The sequence below is a fragment of the Pelodiscus sinensis genome, chromosome 8 (genome assembly GCF_049634645.1).
Source record: "Pelodiscus sinensis isolate JC-2024 chromosome 8, ASM4963464v1, whole genome shotgun sequence".
NCBI lineage: Eukaryota > Metazoa > Chordata > Testudines > Trionychidae > Pelodiscus > Pelodiscus sinensis.
Genome location: NC_134718.1, coordinates 18,664,797 through 18,688,395, shown reverse-complemented (window position 1 = coordinate 18,688,395; position 23,599 = coordinate 18,664,797). Strand labels below are relative to the sequence as shown.

Sequence of the window (23,599 nt, the reverse complement as noted above, 5' to 3'; positions counted from 1 at the left end):
ACCAATTTTATAATGCGGTGAAATAGAAGTCTTAATTTGAATGGGGCAAGGGCCTAACTGGGCATGTGCAGACCCTGCAGGCTTTTATATTTAAATGGAAGCTGCTGGGGCTGCTTTTTGCTGAGCTGGAGAGGGAAAGAAGGAATCTGAAGTGCTACAGAAACCCTGCATCTCACATAGTTCTAAAGGAGAAAATCTGACAACCTGCTGAGTTGTAAAACCAGGGAAACTGCTCTTCAAGGTTCAGAGCAGTGGTTTTGTCACATCTGTTGCTTTAGGAAGTTGCTTTTATTTCATCCGATGAATGTTCAATCCATCCAAAGGGGCCTCTCTTGCCCCCCTCAAGAGTACTGCACCAGTACTGTGGAGTCCCTCCCGGGAATGTGGAACAACACAGAAGCTAATGCCTACACATTGGTGGACCTGCCTCCTGTAGCCCCAACAGTAAGTGTGGCACTAAACTCTTTTTCTGTGGCTAAAAGCTGTAGCAAATAGTTTGGCTGGTAAAGCTTGCCTTTAAGGAAACTGTACATGCACATCTAAGGTGTATGTGGTCTGCACACATTTAAAGGCAGCAACGCCCTAACAAACAACACAAGGAAACTTAGGGAATGCCATTTTTAAAAATTCTTGTAATAATTTTAGAAGCCATTTTTGTAACCTGGATTACATAAGCAGAAGATAAAGTGGAGTGTTTAAAATATATAAAGTATATTGTAAAACTGTCAAACATAGTGTGCTCCTGAATATGAAGTGATTGGTTTAGCAGTTTAAACACAACCACCTCTTTTGTAATAACTGTGGGAGGGAAATCCAGGACAGTGCTACAGTCGGCTGTTGGTAGAAACAGAGTTTACCTGTATTACAACAGCTGATATTTTTTTGGTCCTCAAGTGTTCTAAAAATTCTACCACAACCAAAAACAAATTTAAAAAATAAAAAGCCTTTCATTGGCTCAGCACTCTGGTAGTTCAGCTTATCAAAATGTGTCTTCACATTCATACTAGTGTTTGAAGTTTTGTCTATTTGTTGTTTTAAGCAACAGACTATCACATTCTCTTCCACAGCAACGGGTTCTCAAGCTATATGGACATTTGAACACATTAACACGGATTTAAGTTGCAAAATTCAGTTACAGATTTTGAGTGCTCACATCTGGTGTGTCCCAGGATAAAACAGAAGTCCTTTGCATAATATATATTCAGGTTTCAAACACCCCATGGGGTGGAGAAAGGGTACCGTGTTGCAGTTTTGTTTAATCTTTAATAGCACAGAAAACATGTTTTCTTATTGATGTACTAGCATAGTAAGAACAAAGTTTGATTATTACTTTTTTTTTGTAACAACACTGCTGTGTACAATGTTTTAGAGGTCAGTAAGCAGGTAACTTCCCTGTACCAGGGAGCTTACAAACTAAATTAGATGGATAACCTAATGAGAGAGGACACCAGACCACAGCAGGGAGGGTAAAGAGAAATGAGAGAAAACAGGGGGAAAGAGAAAAGGGCTCAAGCAAAGGGATGGCTTCCTAAAACATTAGACGTCCTCTACTGAAAGACCTTTATCAATCAAGTCACTTTGCTTACATTAAATTAATTTATCTTTAAACTTTCAAATAGTTTTTGGCTTGCACAAAGAATTTCCTAACAGTTCTACTGAACAGAATGCTAGAGGGATTGCATGTGATTTGTAGGGTTTAGAAGAAAATCTGAGATGCAACACTAGTTGCTCAACAGGACGTAAATCATGGAGCCAAGAACCCCACTGCCCACCTGATATTGGGGATTGGAAGTTGGCATCATCCTGCTGAAACCATAATTTCAGCAGGATTACTTTCTTTGCTTCTGTCCCCAACCACAAAGAAAGTGCCCTATGAAAGCAAGCTCTGAAAAAAGGTCAAGCTGATGTGAGGAGTAACAAGTTCCATCAGACATATGGAGCTTATTGTGATGGCAGAACCTATATAGCTGACTTTCAGAATTTCTGCTCTGTTTATTTTTCTGGTATATATAATTTGCTCTACTGTAAATTCATAACAATAAAGCCGGGTGATTAAAGCACTCTGAACCACACAGGGAATGCTTTGTTAAACATGGACACTTCTCATAACTTAGCTTCAAACTGAATCCACTAGTTCAACCAGGAGAGCAGTAAGGTTTTAGTTGTTTCCTTTGTCTTTTCTTGTTTAGTCTTGTTAGACAAATTAAATTGCATGTTGAATTCTTCTGGTCTCTTCGAGAGGAGTACTTGCAAAAAGCCCTGATGCTGGTCTGTTAGCTTCACAGAATCTTTCCAAATGTTTTGTATATTTTAAACACCGTGGAACAAACCAGATCATTTCCATAGAAAATCATGCTGCCCCTTAAAAGAGAAAAAAGGAAACTATACTTCTCAAAGCCACAACAAGGCTTAACATGTATGCAGAGAGCGATACTAAAATACATTTAAATCCCACGACAATCTCCTGAAGATGAACTGTTTCCCTGTAAGTGAAAATTAGATCTTGAATCATATATCACTACTATTAGGAAAGTGTGAAACACAGAATATACTTTATTTACACTCTGGAAATAAATTTATGAAAGAACACTTGGCATGTATATGTCTGTTGCTGTGAACTTTATTCCAGACTTTAGTGGGTTTTGTTAATAACTAAAGTCTCCAGGATAAGACTTGTTATATGGATGAGGGTTTTTTGGTTTACTGAGCTGGAAAAATAGAACTCACTCTTCTGAAAATAGTTTGTAATTTATTCACTTCCCAGTCCCCTTTGCTCGAGTGCATACATTTTTCCTTCTGTGTCACAGACAAGGAAATGTCAAACGGAGGACTCACACTTTTAAAGGGCATTTGTCCTTTCATCCATGCAATGAAATTAATTTATTCAAAGGTGAACTGAATTTTCAAAAATAAAAATTCTGTTTGAGTCGATCTTGTTAGAAAAATACATGCAAATCCATTGCAGCTTAGTGATGAGACCGGGGAACAAGTATTTAGGGCTAATACTGGTTCTGCCAGATACTTCTCCCAGGTCACAATGAGTGTCATTAAGGGCACAGTTGTGCCTGGTCTTCTCCCACCTTGTGCCCATGCACAGGGATGGGACACGATCCCATTGAAGAGCACAGGTCATCTCCCTTTCTAGCATATTCCATTGGCAGTAGCTATCCTGGCTGACTGAGGTTTGTCCCTTTTCTTCCCCTGCACTAGCCAGCAGAGTTGGCTAGGCATAGAGGGGTGTGTACATTGTACCCTTTTCCAGGTAGCTGACTAGCTATTTCATTAATTCCTCAACACTTCCTAGAGGAATTCTGCCGTAGTTATAACTACGGAAGGCCACTGATACTTAGTACAGAACAATAAGGTTCTATACCGTGGTGATCTCCAGCGTTGGATCTAGATGAGCAAGGATTTGTCTGGCTAGCCAGCATTTTCTTTTCTCCCAATGCCTCCCAAATATCCCAAGCTTCAGAAAAGCTTACTGCATGTTAACTAAAAACATGTTCACTTCTCTTTTGGAAGTTGTGTTAGAGAAAACTGGTAGATAAATATTAAGTTCACTCCAAGGAACAAAAATGCTGTTCCCCTATTTCCACTCCTTGCCTTCTGCAATGCACCATCCAAACACGAGTCTTCACTGTGATTACAAATATATTCACTCTATGGTTAGGCAGTATGGGCTTGCTTCTGCAGTCTTTGCACACCCCAAACATCCATACAAGTCAGTAGGAACTGAGCATCCCAAAAAGGCGTGATAAGCATTATCATCAGGAAACCCAGATTTGTCCCATTTTTCTAGTCATGCTTCCACACGTTTAAAACCGCTGGAAAGAAAAGTGTGTTAACATGATGAAACTGTGGAATTCCCTGCCACAAGATTACTGAGGCAGACAGCATAATGGGATTTAGAAAAGGATTGCACATTTATACGGATAATAAAAACATCTCTCTGGGGATTATTTAATATACAAGAGTGAAAACTGCCTTCCAGCTTTCATGGTATAAATCTACTGTTAGTTCCCTTCTCTCTCTAGGCAGTTTTCTCCATAACTTTACATATTTCTCTGAAACTTCTGGTATTCGCCACTGCCAGAGGTAAGACAGTAGCACTTGGCCTGATCCTGTCAGGCATTTTCTCCGTCGATAGCAAATGAAAGGTACCTAACAAAGGCTGCAAACCTAATATGGCATGACTGCCAGAGCTGAAACCCTTGAACAAGCTGCTGTGTAACCAGGTTTTCATATATGCTTGGGTATTACTGTAAACCTAACTCTCACATTTGCATGTATCCCTGACGTGCAGTCTGCATCTGTAAGATTTGGCTCCAGAGCACTTGCCTTTGTACTGCTTATGTAATGGATTGGGTTCCCTCCAATCTATTGCCTTGTTGACTTTTACTGTGCCAATGTTTGTGTTATTGAGAGACAGGTAGCAGTTAATCGTCTAATATAATAGGAAGGAAGCCTGCTTTTGCTCAGCAAATTGTTTCTGCAGATTTAGTGCCATGCTAAACCAGCCTTAGCACAAGCAGCCTGGCGGTATACTGGCACCCAGTGGTCCAAAGCCTCAGATACAAGTGTCTTCATTTCCTTGTATCTTTGTTGGCTCAAGAAAAGCTAAGGGATATTCTTCACCTGGAGGAAGTCTTTAACCTTTCATCTCACTGTTTTAGTTTCTGCAAACCTAATATGGCATGACTGCCAGTACTTTAACACTTTGTGTTCTGAGCCATGTTATATGAACCAAACCCAGCACTGTCTCTTTTTTAAAGAGAATATGTGGTATGCTCTGTTCCCTAATGTATTCTTCTACAGAGCACTCCTTCACTATTTGGCCTTATCTATACTTACCCAGAGATCGATCTTCCAGGGTTTGATTTACTGAGGCTAGTAAGGACCCGCTAAATCAACTGCTGATGGGCCCAACCCCGACCCTAGTACTCTACAGGGTCATGAGGAGAAAGGGAAGTGAACGGGAGAGTTTCTCCTATCGACTTTTCACAGTGGGGATGCTACAGAAATTCAACTTAAGGTATGCTGACTCTAGCTATTCTTGTAGCTGTAGTTGCATATCTTAAGTCGACTTTCTCCCTCGGTGTAGGCATGGCCAGAATGAACTTCCTACTGCAGTCAAAGGGTAAGGTAGCTGCAACCTTGCTTTGATAAGGACCATAACAAATGATAATTGAATTCTTTTTAAAGTACTAATATCTTCAGATAACAATGGTGAACAGAAACAAAACAAGGCCCATGTGCTGTGGAAACAATAGGAAAAAAAGCAGCATGAGTTGTCTGATGTCTTGTTTGTCCCGCTGATCTTATTTCCTTAAGCAGTTTCTCTGCCCCTTCTCCTCCTCACTCTGCCCTCCCCCAGCTTCTTTTGACCTATAATTCTATTTAGAAAATCTCAAATCAGACTCCACTGAGTGATGAAACAGTTTAGTCCCCTTACTGATGTCAATGCGTGCAATGTGTGTTAAACCGGCACAGAATTTTGAGCATGTAGGACCTGACCCAATGCCCTTTCAGTCAATGAAAGACTTTCTACTCTCTTTTGATAAGGCCCTTGCTTTTCAGGAAAAATTATGAAATGAAAAATGTTTAAGTCGGCATTATCCTCCAAAAGAATGGCAAAAAATAGTTTATGGAAACCGAGCCCCAAACACTGAGAAAATTCAGATGGTCAAAATTTGTGACCTTGTCCCACCTTTAATTCATCTTTACCAAAAGCTTTTTTCTTTGTCTTTTATAGTGCATATACTTTTTTATTAAGCAGTGACATTTACTTTTGGTCCTGAATGATTTTCTTCCTAGATAATTTGTTTCAAAACTTGTGCTATCCTATGCATATTCTTTCCCTCTAATGTGACTTTACTTATTCATTGTATATTTTTGTATTTAATCCTTGCTTGTAGTTATCCATTATTTTAATTCAAATCGAAGGCATTTTTACAATTGTGCTTTATAACCAACATAATTTCCTTCAGTTGTTGTGCTTCTGTTATTGTGACTAAGGTCAGTGTAAAAAGACATACAGAAGCAGAGAACTGGATTTTCATAGAGTAAACATAATTAGGTCTGTGTATTATAACAATGTTTCAATCTCAATTTTCCTGTGTTAGAAAAGTAGATTTTTTTCTCTTGTAATTTGAACTCAGACCCTTATTACTGATACAGTATTTTGTGTTACTGTGCTTACGGCAAAATTATGCAATCCCTACTCAGGCAAAATTCCCATTTAGGTTTCTATAGCAGGTATGATGCAGCCACATAGCATAAAAACATACACTGAATTTCTCAACTCTTATGCAATTAAAACATCAACCTTAATGTAATGTTAATATTTCCCCCTACATATAATTTGACAGAACCATTTCACAGAATCATAGAATCCCAGGGCTGGAAAAGACCTCAGGAGGTCATCAAGTGCAGCCCCCAGCCCAAAGCAGAACCAACCCCAACTAAATCATCCCAGCCAGGGCTTTGTCAAGCCATGACATAAAAACCTCTAGGGATGGAGATTCCACCACCTCCCTAGGTAACCCATTCCAGTGCTTCACCATCCTCCTAGTGAAATAATTTTTCCTAATATCCAACCTAGACCTCCCCCACTGCGACTTGAGACCATTGTCCTTGTTCTGCCATCTGTCACCGCTGAGACTAGACTCTCTCCATCCTCTTCAGGGAGTTGAAGGCTGCTATCAAATCCCCCCTCACTCTTCTCTTCTGTAGAGTAAATAAGCCCAAATCTCTCAGCCTCTCTTCGAAGGTCATGTGCTCCAGCCCCCTAATCATTTTGGTTGCCCTCTGCTGGACACTCTCCAGTGTGTCCACATCCTTTCTATACTGGGGGGCCCCAGAACAGGATGCAGTATTCCAGCTGCGGCCTCACCAATGCCAAATAAAGGGGAATAATCACTTCTCTGGATCTGCTGGCAATGCTCCTCCTAATGCACCTTTATATACCATTCGCCTCCTTGGCTACAAGGGCACACTGTTGACTCATATCCATCTTTTCATCCACTGCAATCCCCAGCTCCTTTTCTGCAGAACTGCTGCTTAGCCAGTCAGTCCCCAGCCTCTAACAATTCATGGGATTCTTCCATCCCAAGTGCAGGACTCTGCACTTGTCCTTGTTGAACCTCATCAGATTTCTTTTGGCCCAATCCTCCAATTTGTCTAGGTCACTCTGGACCCTATCCCTGCCCTCCAACATATCTACTTCTCCCCCTAGCTTAGTGTCATCCGCAAACTTGCTGAGGGTGGAATCCATCCCCTCATCCAGGTCATTAATAAAGATGTTGAACAAAACTGACCCTAGAACCGATCGTTGGGGCATTCCACTTGAAACCAACTGCCAGCCAGACATCAAGCCATTGATCACTACTTGTTGGGCCCAACAATCTAGCCAGCTTTCCAGACACCTTATAACCCATTTATTCAATCCATACTTCCTTAACTTGCTGGCAAGAATATTATGGGAGACTGTATCAAAAGCTTTGCTAAAGTCAAGTTATGTTATGTTCACCGACTTCCCCATGTCCACAGAGCCAGTTACAACATCATAGAAGGCAATCGGGTTGGTCAGGCATGACTTACCCTTGGTGAATCCATGTTGACTATTCCTGATCACTTTCCTTTCTTCCAAGTGCTTCAAAATGGATTCCTTGTGGATCCCCTCCATGATTTTTCTGAGGACTGAGATGAGGCTGACAGGTCTGTAGTTACCTGGATTGTCCTTCTTCCCTTTTTAAAAGATGGGCACTACATTTGCCTTTTTCCAGTCATCCAGGATCTCTCCCAATCTCCACAAGTTTTCAAAGATAATGGCCAAAGGCTCGGCAATGACACTTGCCAATTCCAGTACCTTCGGATGCATTGAATCCAGACTCCTGCATTTGTGTATGTTCAGCTTTTCTCAATAGTTCTTAACCTATTCTTTCTCCACAGAGGGCTGCCCATCTCCTTTCCATACTGCATTACCTAGTGCATCAGTCTGGGAGCTGAACTTGTCTGTGAAGACAGAGGCAAAGAAAGCATTGAGTTCTTCAGCTACTCCCACATCATCTGTCACTAAGGGTATGTCTACACTACAAAGTTAATTCGAACTAACGGATGTTAGTTCGAATTAACTTTGATAGGCGCTACACTAGCGCTCCGCTAGTTCGAACTTAATTCGAACTAGCAGAGCGCTTAGTTCGAACTAGGTAAACCTCATTCTACGAGGACTAAGCCTAGTTCAAACTTACTAGTTCGAATTAAGGGGTGTGTAGCCCCTTAATTCGAACTAGTGGGAGGCTAGCCCTCCCCAGCTTTCCCTGGTGGCCACTCTGGCCAACACCAGGGAAACTCTATTGTCCCCCTCCCGGCCTTGGACCCCTTAAAGGGGCACGGGCTGGCTACAGTGCCCGTGCCAGGTGCAAGCCTGCCATCACCCAGCCAGCAGACCCTGCACCTGGCACGGCTCGAGCCATCCACCCGATGCCCCCCAACGCTCCCCCTCTTCCCAGGACCAGGCTGGCAGTTCCCGGGAGCTTGCCCGGCACCACAAGAGGCGGGCACCTGCCTGGTCTAGTGCGGACATCGTGGACCTCGTTCACGACCTCTGCACTAGGCACAGGAAAGTGGCCGTCTAGGGCAGGAGAGCTGCCAGCCTGGCCACCCAGGAACAGGTGTGCATGAAAATCAAGGCGGTCAACTGAGACGCCCGACCCTGAGCCCTGAGCTTACAATGGCCGTACTGGGTCAGACCAAAGGTCCATCTAGCCCAGTAGCCTGTCTGCCGACAGCAGCCAACCCTAGGGACCCTGGAGGGGATGGACCGAAGACAGTGACCAAGCCATTTGTCTCATGCCATCCCTCTCCAGCCTTCCACAAACTTTGGGCAGGGACACCACTCCTACCCCCTGGCTAATACCACTCCATGGACCCAACCTCCATCACTTTATCTCACTTCTCTTTAAACTCTGTTCTAGTTCTAGCCTTCACAGCCCCCTGCAGCAAGGAGTTCCACAGGTTGTCTCTTTGCTTTGTGAAGAACAACTTTCTGTTACTAGTTTGAAGCCTGTTACCCATTCCTTTCCTTTGGTGTCCTCTAGTCCTTCTATTATGGGAACTAATGAAGAACTTTTCTTGATGCACCCTCTCCACCCCACTCATGCTTTTATAGACCTCTATCATATCCCCCCTCAGTCTCCTCTTTTCTAAGCTGAAAAGTCCCAGTCTCTTTAGCCTCTCTTCATATGGGACCTGTGGAAGGAGGTGAGAGAGGAATGGGGTACGAGCCGCCGATGGGGAGGACTGGGCTGGCTCTGCGGGCTTCTGGGGGTGGAAGCTCTCCTGCAGCCCCCCAATTGTCCCCTCTCCCCAGATGGCAGCCTGCGGCAAGTGCAGCTGGTCTGATGGCCGAGTGCTGTGATGTGCCCAGTGTGGGCACTCAGGGCACTCCAAGACAGGACTGCTTTGCAAGCAGGGCACCCCTGAGAACTGTCTGTCCGGGGTGGGGGTCAGGTCCCTTTAAGCACAGCCCTCGGCTAGCCTGAGGCAGCAGCTCCACGCTCTAAGTCCTCATCTGATGCCCTGCCGGCACTGCTTCCAGCCATCCTTAACCCCGGTTCAGGGTCCACTTAATGTGGTCATGCTAGTTCGAATTAGCAAAACACTAATTCTAACTAGTTTTTTAGTCTGGATGCGTTAGTTCGAATTAGCTTAGTTCGAATTAACTAATTCAAACTAAATTAGTTCGAATTAGCGCTGTAGTATAGACATACCCTAAGTTACCTGCCTCATCCAGTAAGGGTTCCACACCCTGCCTGATCACCCCCTTTATTGCTAACATGCCTGTTCAAACCTTTCTTGTTATCCTTCACATTCTCTGGCATATCTCCTGGCACAATGAAAAGTCAGCAACTGTGATGCTGTCAGCAAGTTGCCTGAGGTGCGGTTCTTGTCCCTGGTTTTCCTGTTTGTGTCTCGAGCTACTTAATCTACTACTGGTCATCATTCCAGGAAATGTACAATGCTGCCAGCTTCTTCTGTGTTCACTGATATGCAAGATCATTCTTGGCCCTCTTACTAAAGTCCACTGTTTTGCTGGCCTCATATCAGAAAGTTTCTGGCCTCAAACCAGGGAACAGCACTCCTTCCAAAAGACATCTGGTCTGTCTTCACTGCAAGCACACAAGGCTTCCAGGGTATGTTTAGAGCTCAGCAGTCTGAAGGGTTAAATGCCAACTTAACAAATTGCTGCACTACACCATAAGGGGCTATTGCCATTTCCCTAGAGTCAATTGTCCTCTCCATGCTAAGAATTGCTAAAAAAACACATAATTGGCCCATGGGATTGTGAGATACTTTAGGGGACTCCCAGAGCATGAATCACACAAGGAAGACGCAGAAAACCACCCCCTCCAAGCTCCCCCAAGCCTCACCGATGTGGCCCCATCTGAGACACCACCCTCCCCTGGCACTCCAGCTGCATGGGGAGAAGGTAGGTAGGACTGAGGTTCAAGCCTCAGGCCAGATTAACTCTTCTGGGGTTCCAGGGTTAGTGGAATTTGTGGGCCCCTCTACACTCTGAGATGGGGCCAAAAATGAGGTATCCAGTGTGTGGGACAGGGCTGCCAGTGAGTGGGATAGGGATGGGGTGCAGAATCTGAGTGGAAAATAGGGTATAGGAGCAAGCTGGGGGTAGGTGTCTGGCCAGGAAGGAGGGGACAGGAGCAGGGTGCTGGTGGGTGTCTGGCCACAAAGAAGAGGCAGGGTGCTGGTGGTGTCTGGCCAGGGTGCTGGATGGGGTCTGGCCAGAGGGCAGGAGCAGGGTGCTGGTGGGGCCCTGGCCAGGGGGCAGGATGCTGATGGGGACCTGGGCAGGGTACAGGTGGGAATCTGGCCAGGGGCAGGGTGCTGGTGGGGGCTGGGGAAGGGAGCAGGTGGGGCTCTGGGCAGGAGCAAGGGTGCTGTATTGTGTCTGGCACTACCTCCATTTTCACAGGAAATAGTGCTAGCTCAGGCTCTTTATTGGGGTGGAGGGAATTGAGGGGGTGGGTCACCTCACGAACAACTGGTCGTGCCCCCCCAATCATCATGAGCAGTGGCGGGGTCTTGGAGAAGGGGCACAAAGGAGGTGGGGCAAGGGTATTTAGGTTTCAGATAGATCTTGGATTGCACTTAAATTCAAAAAGTGATCTCATGCATAAAGAGGTTGGAGACCACTGATTTAGACATTCAGACATTGGTTTATGTCTGAAAGAGGCTGGATCTCCATGGTGCACAATTTTGGATTTTCCTGTGCTTTAGCTGGCCTAGGGCTGTGTCTTGCCCTTGCTGCTGAATTTTGCTGATCTGGTAGGACCACAGGAATTTAAATGCTCAGAGTATACCTGCCAAAAAGTGGGCAGGGTGGTGGGAGATGTCAGTTTGGGCATCTGTTCCTGTGATGGGGTACAGTCACAGAAGACCCTTTGGGGCTGCTTCTTAATGCATTGATAAAACCAATGACATTCACCTTCTTGCTCTCTGGGACTTCTGCTCCCTGTTCTGCTGGGCCAGTTCTCTTGGTCTCCCCCAGCCAAAGCACAGAGCTCAGATCACCGTCCTGCCCCTCCCCCCCAAAAAGCAATGCAAACATTGAATCACACCAGCTCTGGGAGAGTGCAGACACAGCATCCAGGAAACCAACCCCCAAATGGGAACCAAAACCCCCAACACATTTAGGTAAGCCCCCTTTTAATAATGAAAGAAGGATGTGCACACTGATTGCTCCCCCAAGTAACAATTATTTACAATAGGCTTGGTAGTAAATAGAAGTAATTTTATTAAATATAAACAGCGGGATTTAAGTAGTTGCAAGTGAAAATGGACAGAGCAGAGTAAATTACAAATTTAAAATAAAAGAAAATGCATAGCTAGTTCTGACACGCTAAAGCTTTTTGCAAACTTACCCTAAAACTGTACTTATTTTGGCTAAAACTCCAAGCCAGGGAAATCTTTTTCTCCCTGGGATCCCTGGCTATTTCTTTGGGTATGTCATACCAGCCAAAGACAAAGAAACTGATATCTTTCCAGTTTAAGTAGACTTCATTTTGGGCAGGAATTCTTTGTTCCTACACCTCCCTTCCATGAGAAATTACCTGGTTAAACTGTTATACCAGTGTAAGTTAATTTTCCAGGACCAACCACCGCTCAGACCTGAGACAGAACCAATCTGTTCACAGGCGATTAAGTTGATCACCCAGTGATCAAAATTGTCAGAGCATTGGAGTCAATTTTGATGGCTTTCATTTGCACATTTAAAACCATAAGCATATTTGCACATTTAAAGCCATATTTCTAACCTTACATACAAGAGTGATTCATATATAAATAAGATATACAGATACATCAGACTGAGACATTAACATTGATAGGTTACATGAGGAATTTTGTTCAAAGCATCTTCGAGTTATGCATATTGTATTCATCAGACAATCTCATGGTGGGGGAGGAACCATCATAGGGTGCATCTACACAGCAGGGCAAAAGTCAAATTAAGCTACACAACTTCAGGTATGTCAACTGTGTAACTGAAGTTGAAATAGCTTAACTCAGCTTTAGGCACTGTCTACACAGCAGAAAGTCAAAGGAAGAACACTTGTCCTTTGACTTCCTTTACTCCTTGTAAAATGAGGGTTGCCATGAGTCAGAGTAAGAAGTCCTTCAGCTCGACATTATTTCGAAATAAAGACTTCTAGTGTAGACATGCTCTCTGTTATTTTGGAATAATGTCAGTTACTCTGAAATAACACTGCTGTGTAGACGTAACCACAGTCCCCTAGTATATTCTGCTATTATGAGTTCACCATGCCTCATTGCTTTATCTTATCATTTAAGTCACAAGGCTGGGGCCAGTTGTCCAAATATATATATATATATATACTGCATTTATACGCCATTTATAATGAATTTTTCCTACTTAAGCAAACATAGTATGTGTGAACAAGTGAATTTGATTATAATCCATTAGGCAACCGTCCACAAACCTGTATTTTAAACAGCTACATCAACCACTCACATTAGATTTCAAAGAAAGCAAATTAAAATATACAGACGATATTTGTCCCCCATCCTAAAGAAAATAGCTCTTCTTCAACCATTTCAATTCTTGGTAAAGCATTTTAAAAACATTTGTATTAGTACAAGTTCCATTTTTTTTCAATCCTCAATTTAATCTGTAAAGAACAGTGTTTTTCTACACTACAAGGTAATTGATTCTTGAAGGAATTAATAATTCAGCATTGGTTATTCAGTGGGAGAAACCAGAGACCTACTGTATTGAAGTCTTGAATAAACAAGAATATATTCATTGAATTGACCATTTCCACTTAAGCTACGTAATATTTTACTGTTGTTTGTTTATTTATTGAATTATTAGCCTGTGATTTAAGGAAATCATAGAAATCAAACATTAGCATGAACATTCAAATTCTAATAGGACAAAAAACACAAAGAACACACGTGCTGTTATTTACAGCATTCCTTGAGATCAAGTGCAATAGAATTTCAGTGTATTTCTATCAGCTATTATGTATTTTGTTTTATTTTTGTTTGTTTCTTTAGATTTTTCTTTTGCTGAAACACTAAACTGATAGTAAAACCAAAAAATGGCTCTTGACTCAAGCATGGCTGATACAATCATCCATATTTGCAAAAGAGGAATAAAAACAAATATAATCTGAAAGGGATTGATTTATTCCAAGGTGTTCATTTTTATCCAGCTTTTGACCTTCTTTATCCATCTCCCCTTCCAGAGGAAGAGCAGAGGCTAGCTCATTCAGGCTGTGTCTAGACTACATGGCTCTATCGATGGAGCCATGTAGATTAGGGTTGTAGGCAAAGGCAAATGAAGCCGCGATTTAAATGATCGTGGCTTCATTTAAATTTACATGGCTGCCGCGCTGAGCCGACAAACAGCTGATCAGGTGTTTGTCCGCTCAGCGCGCTAGTCTGGACGCTCCCGCGCTGACATTAAAGCCCTTTGTCGGCAGCCCCGTTATTCCTCGTGGGATGAGGTTTACCGGGGCTGCCGACAAAGGGCTTTGATGTCAGCAGGGGAGCGTCCAGACTAGCACGCTGAGCAGACAAACAGCTGATTAGCTGTTTGTCGGCTCAGCGCGGCAGCCATATAAATTTAAATGAAGCCGTGATCATTTAAATCGCGGCTTCATTTGCCTTTGCCAAAAAAACAAATCTACATGGCTCCGTCAATGGAATTGCAACTGTGCACTTACGAATTTCTGTTTACTTTGCAGGAAATGACAGTGCAAGATGTTCCTCATGCCTTCCCTACGCTGGATGTTTCAGACCATGCTCATTACACAATTGGAACTGTCATTCTGGTGGTGGGGATCACCGGAGCACTGGGTAACTTCCTCGTCATCTATGCTTTCTGCAGGTACCAATATACCTCATTTGTTCTGTATGGAATATTCCTGTGGCTAGACGTTAATACTGGTGAGACTGTCACAGAGATTTGGTCCAGGACCACAATCATTATGGGTGTACTAATGCAAACTAATAATATGTGCAACAAAGCAATCCCGATCCATGACCTTGTATTCCTCAATTTGTGTATGAAATAGTTGTTAATAAAAGGTGGATAGTAGGTATGATCGTGAAAACCAAACAATCTTTCGGATTTTAGTTACAACTCCTCATGACAGTCATGCAATATCTTGGATAAATCTTATTAAATGATGTTGATACTTATTGAATTAAGCTGAATACATTTGGGATCCATTGCATTTAAACCACAATTGTTTGTGTTAGTGCAACACTGTACTTATCTGGAGAGTTTATGCTAATGTAATTGCATTATATTGTGTATTGGCCCTTGGAAAATCAGTTACCTAGTCCATCTCCTCAGAGGTTCAAACTGGATTCTAGAGACCAGTGGACAAAAAAAGGATGTTGGGATAAATAACCTGTTAGTAAACTGACTCAGGGCTTTTTTTCAGATCTGGCAAAGAAACAGGACTTCTGGTCCATAGAAGGCCACAATCCTTAGGAAAGGGTTGGAAGAAATTTGATCTAATAAAGTCCCATAGGACTGGGTTCTTGTTTTGAGCAAAAGGAAGATGAATTAAAAATCACACAAAAACATTTGGGTGGGGCACTGAAGAACAGCTCCATCCAGAGTCCCTGTTGAAGGGTTGATCTCTGGGAAACATTTTAGCATGTAAGTTCTTTTATTGGTTTTAATGTTTTCTTCATAATACTTTTCTCTGAAGAATTAACTGTGCTTGCTCAGAAAGAGTGATAAATTATAGCAATGGACAATTACACCATTATTAGTCTATGAAGAGAAAGCAGGCAGGTCTGCTTAGACAGCCTATTTTCTGACAGGAATAACATGGTTCATCCTGGAAATATCCTGGTCTGCTCGGACAGAGATGCCAGTCTTCACCCAAGTGATAGCTCGGGAGCCAAAAGCCTAGAGGAGCTGGTGATGGGCTGTGGAAAGGGATTACAGGTGCATAGACTATGACAGTCCCTGTAGTGAGTCAGCTTGGCCTCCCTCCAACCTGGAAGGGGAAGAACCTCTGGTGGGTGGTGCCACAGCAATCCAGCCCCACCCACAGGAAGCAGAAAGGTGGGGCCGGAAATTTAAAAGGAGGAGCCAAGGGCTCAGTTGGAGCCCAGACACAGAGCCAGCCAGATGTTCTGCCCAAGCTCCCAAGGAGGAAGGCCCAATTGCACCTCCTCCTCCCCCCAGAAAGGAGAACTGGCCTGGGCCTCCAGGACCTCTGCCAGGCCCAGAAGACTAGGCTGTGCTGCCTGGACTGATGCTTGACCTTAACTCAGAGCCCATGGACATCTTGCTTCCCTCCAGACAGATACCAGTACAATCCCCATCCAACATTTTCTGTTAAGTTTCACAGACTATAGGGTCAGAAGGGACCATTTTGTAACCTCTAGTCTGAGTGCCTGTGGAAACTTACCTTGCCTCCACTGAGAGCAAAACTTGGGACTTTCAGATTATGAGACTGATATGCTGCCACCTGTGCTAAGGAAGCTGAATGAGAGCATATGGCAGATAGTGACCCTTCTGAGGGATTTGGGACCTGCCCTGTCTGCCCTGGAGTATAGTACTATCTGGCCTAAGCAGTCTGGGGGAAGAAGAGTGCAGCAGATGGAAAGAGAGTAGAGCAGTACTGTGGTGTGTCCCACTCTGGAAGAGGCAGCTCAGCAGGAAATCTGGGAAGCGGCGTCTGTGGTAGGGGACATGTGTGCAGGGCGGAGAGGGGGAGTTGCGGGAGGCTGGATGTCATGTCTCTCTTTGGAGCTATCTAAAATGTTGAGGTGGGTGGGAGACTGGAATAGAATTGCAGAGCTGTGGGTGCTCTGGTACTACACCTACCCACTGACGATGCGATCTCCGTAGTTACTTAACAATAAACAAACCACCAACTCAGGGTGTCAATGGTTAACTGGTAAGTCTCACCCTTGGTGGGTGAGGCTTATGGGTTCCAGTTAACCCGTAGGGGTTAGAGAAGCTCCCCTGACTGCCCCAGTCAGGGGGCTATTTCAGCCCCATAGAGCCCACCGCAAGCAGGGGGCCCCCGTCTGTGTTGGGCCTAACCCCTCTTCCACAGGTTACACCCCACTCCTGGGGAGGCTTCACTATGAGTTTTTCAGTATAAAGCTTATATATAAGTATAAAGCCAGTATATAACCCTGACCCAAACCCTTGTAATGCATGAAGATTGGGTCAGGAGCTGGAAGGAAGGGGCTGAAATTATGTGCCCCTGGTGCAGCTCTGAGTTGCACTGGGGGGGGGGGGGGTGTCAAACAGAATATTTGCCCAACATAGTGGTCCTCCTGGAATAGATCTTTGTGTCCAGGGTATCCAGATGTAACTTGACATATTTTTTCCCCTGTATATAAAAACCAGGGCCAGTGTTTAGGAATAAAAGCAGAGAAATTGCCCCCGGATCCTATGCTACAGGAAGCACCACAAAACTACGGCCTCACTTCAGCCTGGAGTGGTGGGTCTCGGTGGGTGGGGGGTCCAGGCTGCAAGCCTGTGCTGCAGGGCCTTGGTGCTTCTGCCCTGGCACATAAGTGAGTCCAATGCCAACTATGCTTGGTGTACCCCCTGAAACCTGCTTGCAGCCCTTAAGGGGGCCCCAGACCCATGGTTGAGAACCACTGTTCTACATTACAGATCTCGGGAGGTGTAACACATTATCTGGCCAATTGTGTCTGAGACTGAAAACTAAAGAAAGAAGCTCTAGTGACATTAGATAAAGTGCCACAATTTAAAAAGAATAAAAAATTAGAATGAGAAAGGACTGATACTAAGAACTCTCAATAACAAACACATTTGTACAAATACACTCTAAGAAACTGTGTTATGTTGACAGGAGTAATTTATAGGGGTGGGAGATGTAATAAGTGTGGCAATAGGTCCCTTCAAACTCAGTGCCTGGTGCAGTGAACTGCCTGTCATGGAGAGGAGTTGAGATAAAATAAAATGCTTTGTGTGGTATAAACTCAGCCTCTTTAATCTCCATATTTGGAAATGGCTGTTAATCTCATCAGCAGTGAGCCTTCAGCTCTGTATGACCCACATCCAGAAAATCCATAGAGTACATCAACTTTAATTTCCTGCTACTCATGGACACAGGGTACAGTGGGTCAGAGTATTCAGAGAAAAATGTATTCTATTCCTGTTTCTGAGCTCGTTATCAAAGCCAATACAGATCCTCTACTAAAGCACAAAGAAGTATAAGGAGTTTGCTATTAAAATGATGCTGTCTCATTTAGTTTCTCTCATCAGGAAAGTCAAAAGCCTGTTTGATGTAACTTGACATATTCTATACCTAGATATGTGTGAAGCTGCCAATGCTCACAGCAAAGAGTAATAGAGAGACAGGTTGGGTGAGATAATTTATAGTGCACCAGCTTTTGAGAAGCTCTGAAGATGAGAAAGAGAAGCTCTGAAGATTACACACAGCTCTACACTGTGCTGATTAGGTCTCAACTGGATAGTGTGTCCAGTTCTGGGCACCATATTTCAAGAAAGATGTGGAGAAATTGGAGAAAGACCAGAAAAGAGCAACAAAAATGATTAAAGGTCTAGAAAACATGAGCTATGAGGGAAGATTTGGGTTCATTTAATTTGGAAAAGAGAAGACTGAGAGGGGGATATGAAAGACCTAAATGGGTGTTACAAGGAGGAGGGAGAAAAATTATTCTCACTAACTACTAATGATAGGACAAGAAGCAATGAGCTTAAATTAAATTCCAGCATGGAAAGTTTAGGTTGGACATTAGAAAAAAATTACTGTCAGGGTGGTTAAGCACTAGAATAACTTACCTAAGGAGGTTGTGGAATTCCATCTTTAAAGATTTTTAAGAGCAGGTTAGACAAACATCTGTCAGGGATGATCTAGATGGTGCTTGGTCCTGCTGTGAGGGCAGGGCACTGGACTTGATGACCTCTTGAAGTCCCTTCCAGTTCTAGTATTTTATGATTCTATGATTGTTCTTTAGATCATGAAGAAAAGCTCGGTGTAAACTGAAAAGTTTGTATCTCTAATCAGCAGAAGTTGATCCAATAAAAGATATTGCCTCACCCACCCTATCTCTTATGTACTGGAACCCATCATGGCTACAATAACACTGCATTTAACAAACAGTAACAGCATAATTGCCTAAGGATAAGTGCTTATTCATTTTCCTTTTCACCTCTTTTCTGTAGGAGTAAGAGTCTTCGAACTCCAGCCAACATGTTCATCATCAATCTAGCTATTAGCGACTTCTTAATGTCCATCACACAGGCTCCAATTTTCTTTGCTACCAGTCTCCACAAGCACTGGATCTTTGGCAAAAAAGGTTGGTACATTTATCTCCAGAAAGATAATTTAGTTTGTTGCCATGGAAAGTATCAAAGCTATGTGAAACTAAAGTCAAAAGCACATAAACACAGCCTGGTTTCAAGTTTTTCAGGCATTTAGGACTCAGTCTCAGGTTGTCAAAAGGTTTAGGACAAACTTGAGACTGTAAGTGAAGTTATTTACATTTAAGTAGTATTGATATGATACCAGCTGAAATTTGATAGTTTTCAATACATTTGACTTTAAATTTGGGGCAGGTGTATGATGAGATGTTGATACAGAACAAAAATCAAAATGTGTTTGATCTTTGTCCTTTACCCTCCCTTTTCCTTCCTGAGGAAATTATACTAAAAACTACATTAAAATAAGGGTATTTAGGTTGTAAAGTCAAGCATTAAAAGGTTAAGAAATGCCACATTTATGGCTGCCTATGTGACCTTAAGTCGGCCCCTTTGTGAACGTGCATTATGATACAGTTTTAATTACACAATCGTATACTTTTTTTTTCTCTGGGAATGTCTACACTAGGAAATAATTTCAAAATAATTAAATTCAAAATAACTCCCAAAATAACAAAATTGAAATAGTGTGTCCTGGTTACAGGGCAGCCTTGAAATTAGTCCGAGGCAGGCTCTGTTATTGTGGATGTGCTACCTTGACTTATTACTCTCCAGTGCTTCCTGGGTCTCTTACTTTGAATTACTCTGTGGAGTAGTTATGTTCAAATAGCAGCAGCAGAGTGTCCACACTAATGCTTATTCCCCAAGGAAATCAGGAGTACAGATTTTGAAATAACCAGCCCGTTATTTCAAAATAACAGATAACGGGCTTGGTAGTGTGGACGCTCCACTTATTATTTTGAAATAAGGTGGGTTATTTTGAAATAACTCCCTAGTGTAGACTCTTTACAGGGCTCTAGGACCTCTATATCATCAGTACAAAGGATGGATACAAAAGAGAGGAAATCAGGGTTACATAGTCAAGTAAAAATCTGGTACTGTATTTTCTAACTTTTGAGTGCTTGACTTATCCTAATTAACATTCTTCTAATGTAGTTTCTATTTGTTGTAAATAAATTTACATAACTAAGTCTATACTATTACTGCCAGAATAGTGAGATAGAAAATGTTTCTCTAATGTTTGATAAATGAACATGCTTTCTCACTTCTTGCATTCATTCACAGTTGTCTCACATCATAATTAAAAACCTAGAAGCATAAGCTCGGGAGCACCTCCTTCCAGCTTACCACTCTGCCACTGGCACTGATTAACTCGAATATAGAATTTTTGTCCAGATACTTCTGCTGCTAGAAAGCCTGACAAGAAACATGGGTTTTTACAATATAAATATAATCCAACTATTCTCAGTGTGGTCAGTGAACATGCTTTGTATTTCACTCACTGGGTCTAAACTACCCAACATTCTTTGTCTGTGGTTTATGTGACAACAGTGCCCAAAAATGTACTAAGTGAGAGATAGGCATACAGGGAAACACAGTCCCTGCCCCAAAGAGCTTACAGCAGGGGTCCCAGACTCCCAGCCCACGAACCAATCCCAGCCAGGGCAATTGTGCAATCTGGCCCAGGACTTCCAGTGGGCTGGGGGGAGACCTTGCCAATACTGGGTCCCAAGTCCCACCCTTTCACACCATTGTTTCCCTCCTCCCCCCCCCCCCCCACACACACTTTCCCCTCCATAGCACCCGGTCCCCAGAGCATGCGGCTTTGGTGATCACTGAGGCGGCCTGGTGCTGCGTGGCAGCAGCAGTCATGCTTCCCACACTCTCTGAGGCAGCAGGAGCTGCAGGGCAAAGGAGTGAACTACAGCAAGTGCCACCTGCCTACCCCATGGCTCCTGCCACTGCAGGGAGTACTGGGGGTGTGACTGCTGCCACTATATGGCACCAGGCCCCCTCAGTGATCGCCAAAGCCATGGCTCAGGGAATCCGGTGCCATGCGGGGAGAGTGTGGGGTGACAGCAGGAAGGGGCGGGGCTTGGGGACTGGTAACAGACCCCACCCACCGACTGGGAGTCCCGGGCCAGATTGCACAACCACGCTAGCTGGGACTGGCCAGCAGGCTGGGAGTTTGAGACCCCTCTTATAGTCTATAATGACAAAGCCAGGCAAAAGGTGGGTGAAGGGGATACAACATGAAGGAAAGTGATTAGGATAGGAAATAGGACATGATTTGGTTCATTTAAATACACGTATGAACTATCCACCCCGCTCCCCCCAGTTAATTGGTTTTTAATGCATGTCTATTATCTTTTTATTTTAAACTACTCGCAGTGTATAATCTTTGCTTATAAAACCTTGTCAAAATGTCCTTTCTAATGACCCATTCCTGATTCTCTACAGACTCAAAGCTATGTGCTGCCTCAGTGAACTCGCCCTTAACTGTGCCTACCGACACCAGAGATTTAGATTTAAGGTGAAACCCTGTCTCCTTGTAAATCAGTGGCAAAACTCCCAATGAATTCAGTGAAGCCAGGGTTTCATCCTCTGTCTGGGAGGCAAACATACAGATCATGTAGCCAGGCTGATGGGGCCTATCTGGTATAAAACATATCTGAAGAATAAAGGCTATTTTGGGTGGGATTCACAGTAGGTGAAATCAATAGGGGTTAGGTAACTAAATACCTACATGAATCCCCCATTGATGCTTTCAATACAGATACTACTCTTTCTCGTGCTGCAATTATATCTTGTATGTGCGTGGTGGGGGAGGTGAACAAGATGGCTATTATTAACTTGCTCATAAAATTAAGTAGATAATAAATGTTTCTGCAGTTCTTCATGCTACAAAGCTAAAAAAACTATACACACATATATAAACAAACTGTCTAATCTCCAGAGCTGGCTGATAATTAAAAGGCAGACTTTTGAATGTATTAATGAATATATGCTCTTTAGCTGTTGTACTATTTGTATAATTGCAGATACTAATGGAAAAATTGGCGTATCTCAAACATTTAATGAATTTGCATGTTTTAATTCCCATTCATCATTAATAGTTCTCTTATTAGAAAGATTTCTGTCATTCCATCCAACAGCACAATGCAAATCATGTCCCACAGATAGCAAACAAAGCAAATTACTGACAGCCAATCCATTCTCTGAATTATTTACTGAAACTATGCAGACCTCATCATCTTGAGGTACGAGCTGCTCTATGATATCTAAGTAACTATAAAAATACTTTAACTAAAATAGGTCTTTCCATGAGAGTTAGAATACAATTAAAGCTAAATGAGCTGCCATGGGATCTTTGAAATGCTTCCGCTAGAAATGTCAGAAGTTGAAAACTGAATGCCAAGTGAATCACTGTCTTGAGTATTAAAGGCGAGTACATCTTTGACGTTTACATCCATGGATAATATAATTAGCCAACAGCTTGGAAAGTATATTGCTGCTGGAAAAGTGGATTTCCTTTTGCCTTAAGAGTTCTTAAAGTAATGTGTAACCAGGCACAGGATAAATGGTCTCCCAGAACAGAACACTGGTGTAACAAGCGTGGATGGCTAAATCTGTTGGTTAACTTTATGTACTCTCCATTGAAAGGTTGTGAGCTTTATGCCTTTTGCGGAGCCCTTTTTGGCATCACATCCATGATCACACTGATGGCAATTGCACTGGACAGATATTTTGTGATCACACGACCCTTGGCCTCCATTGTGGTGATGTCGAAGAAGAAGGCTTTGATAATCCTGCTAGCAGTCTGGCTGTACTCTTTGGCTTGGAGCCTTCCACCCTTCTTTGGATGGAGTAAGTGGGATAGAATGCAAGTCTGTTGTCTTATAACATGAGAAAATGAGGGGATTAAAGAATGGTCTGTTAGACACAAGAATGAATAAACAGAATTTACATATTAAGATAAGGTTTGAAGAAATCACTCTGAAGGAGATTGCTTTTAGCTAATGAGTCTTAAGAATTTTAATCAGCAGAAAAGATTGCGGTGGGTATATCACATGTAATTATCTTTCATTGAACCTTTTGCAGAGAATCTTAGAAGCACACATATAAAAACATACAAAATAAAGACAAAAATAACACAACAGGCTTCTGTAATAGTGCATAACCTTCTGTAAAGAAGCAGAGATGAATAAAAACTAACGGGGACAGATGAGCACAGTTTTTAAGTTTTCAAAATGATTTTCAGTGCTCAGAAAAGGTGCCATATTGGCAGCCTGAGGAACCTCAATTCCTCTATTTATACCTAAAAGCACTTCAGTATGGGCAGTAAAAGTGCAATTTTATACCCCATACAATGTGACTAAACTCAATCTGGTGGGACCAATTCTAGAGGTAAGAGCGTTGTTTACTTTCCCATTTAGCCCTTTACATCTTAATGAAAAATGACAATTAGTAGTAATTTGATTGCTGTTTTACTTGAACACGTTACTTTTTGTGTGTAAATTGGTATATATTTATATTTCACATCTAGACAGACTGAAAATGTAGCCCCAACTGTTGGCTGAGATAGAATCATAGTACATAGTGAGGCCATCGAGTCCAGCCCCCTGCACTCACAAGAGGACCAAGCAGCATCTGGATCACAACCTGACACTTGTTTGTCTAGTCTGCTCTTAAAAGTCTCAAATGATGGAGATTCCACAATTTCCCTAGACAATTTATTCCAGCACTTAGGAAGTTTTTCTTAATATCCTATCTTAACCTCCCTTGCTGCAATTAAAACCCATTGTTTTTTGTCTTATCCTC

General features: G+C 42.8%; 1 protein-coding gene across 1 annotated transcript in view; it reads left to right on the top strand.

The window, feature by feature from the left end:
* Positions 1–300: 300 nt before the first annotated feature.
* OPN4 (opsin 4) overlaps positions 301–23,599 on the top strand; it is a 47,263-nt gene continuing 23,964 nt past the window's right edge. The window contains exons 1-4 of the mRNA XM_075935624.1: positions 301–444; positions 14,289–14,431; positions 18,743–18,876; positions 22,442–22,645. Of these exons, the coding sequence (XP_075791739.1) occupies positions 301–444; positions 14,289–14,431; positions 18,743–18,876; positions 22,442–22,645 (625 nt within the window). The remainder of the gene's footprint in view (positions 445–14,288; positions 14,432–18,742; positions 18,877–22,441; positions 22,646–23,599) is intronic.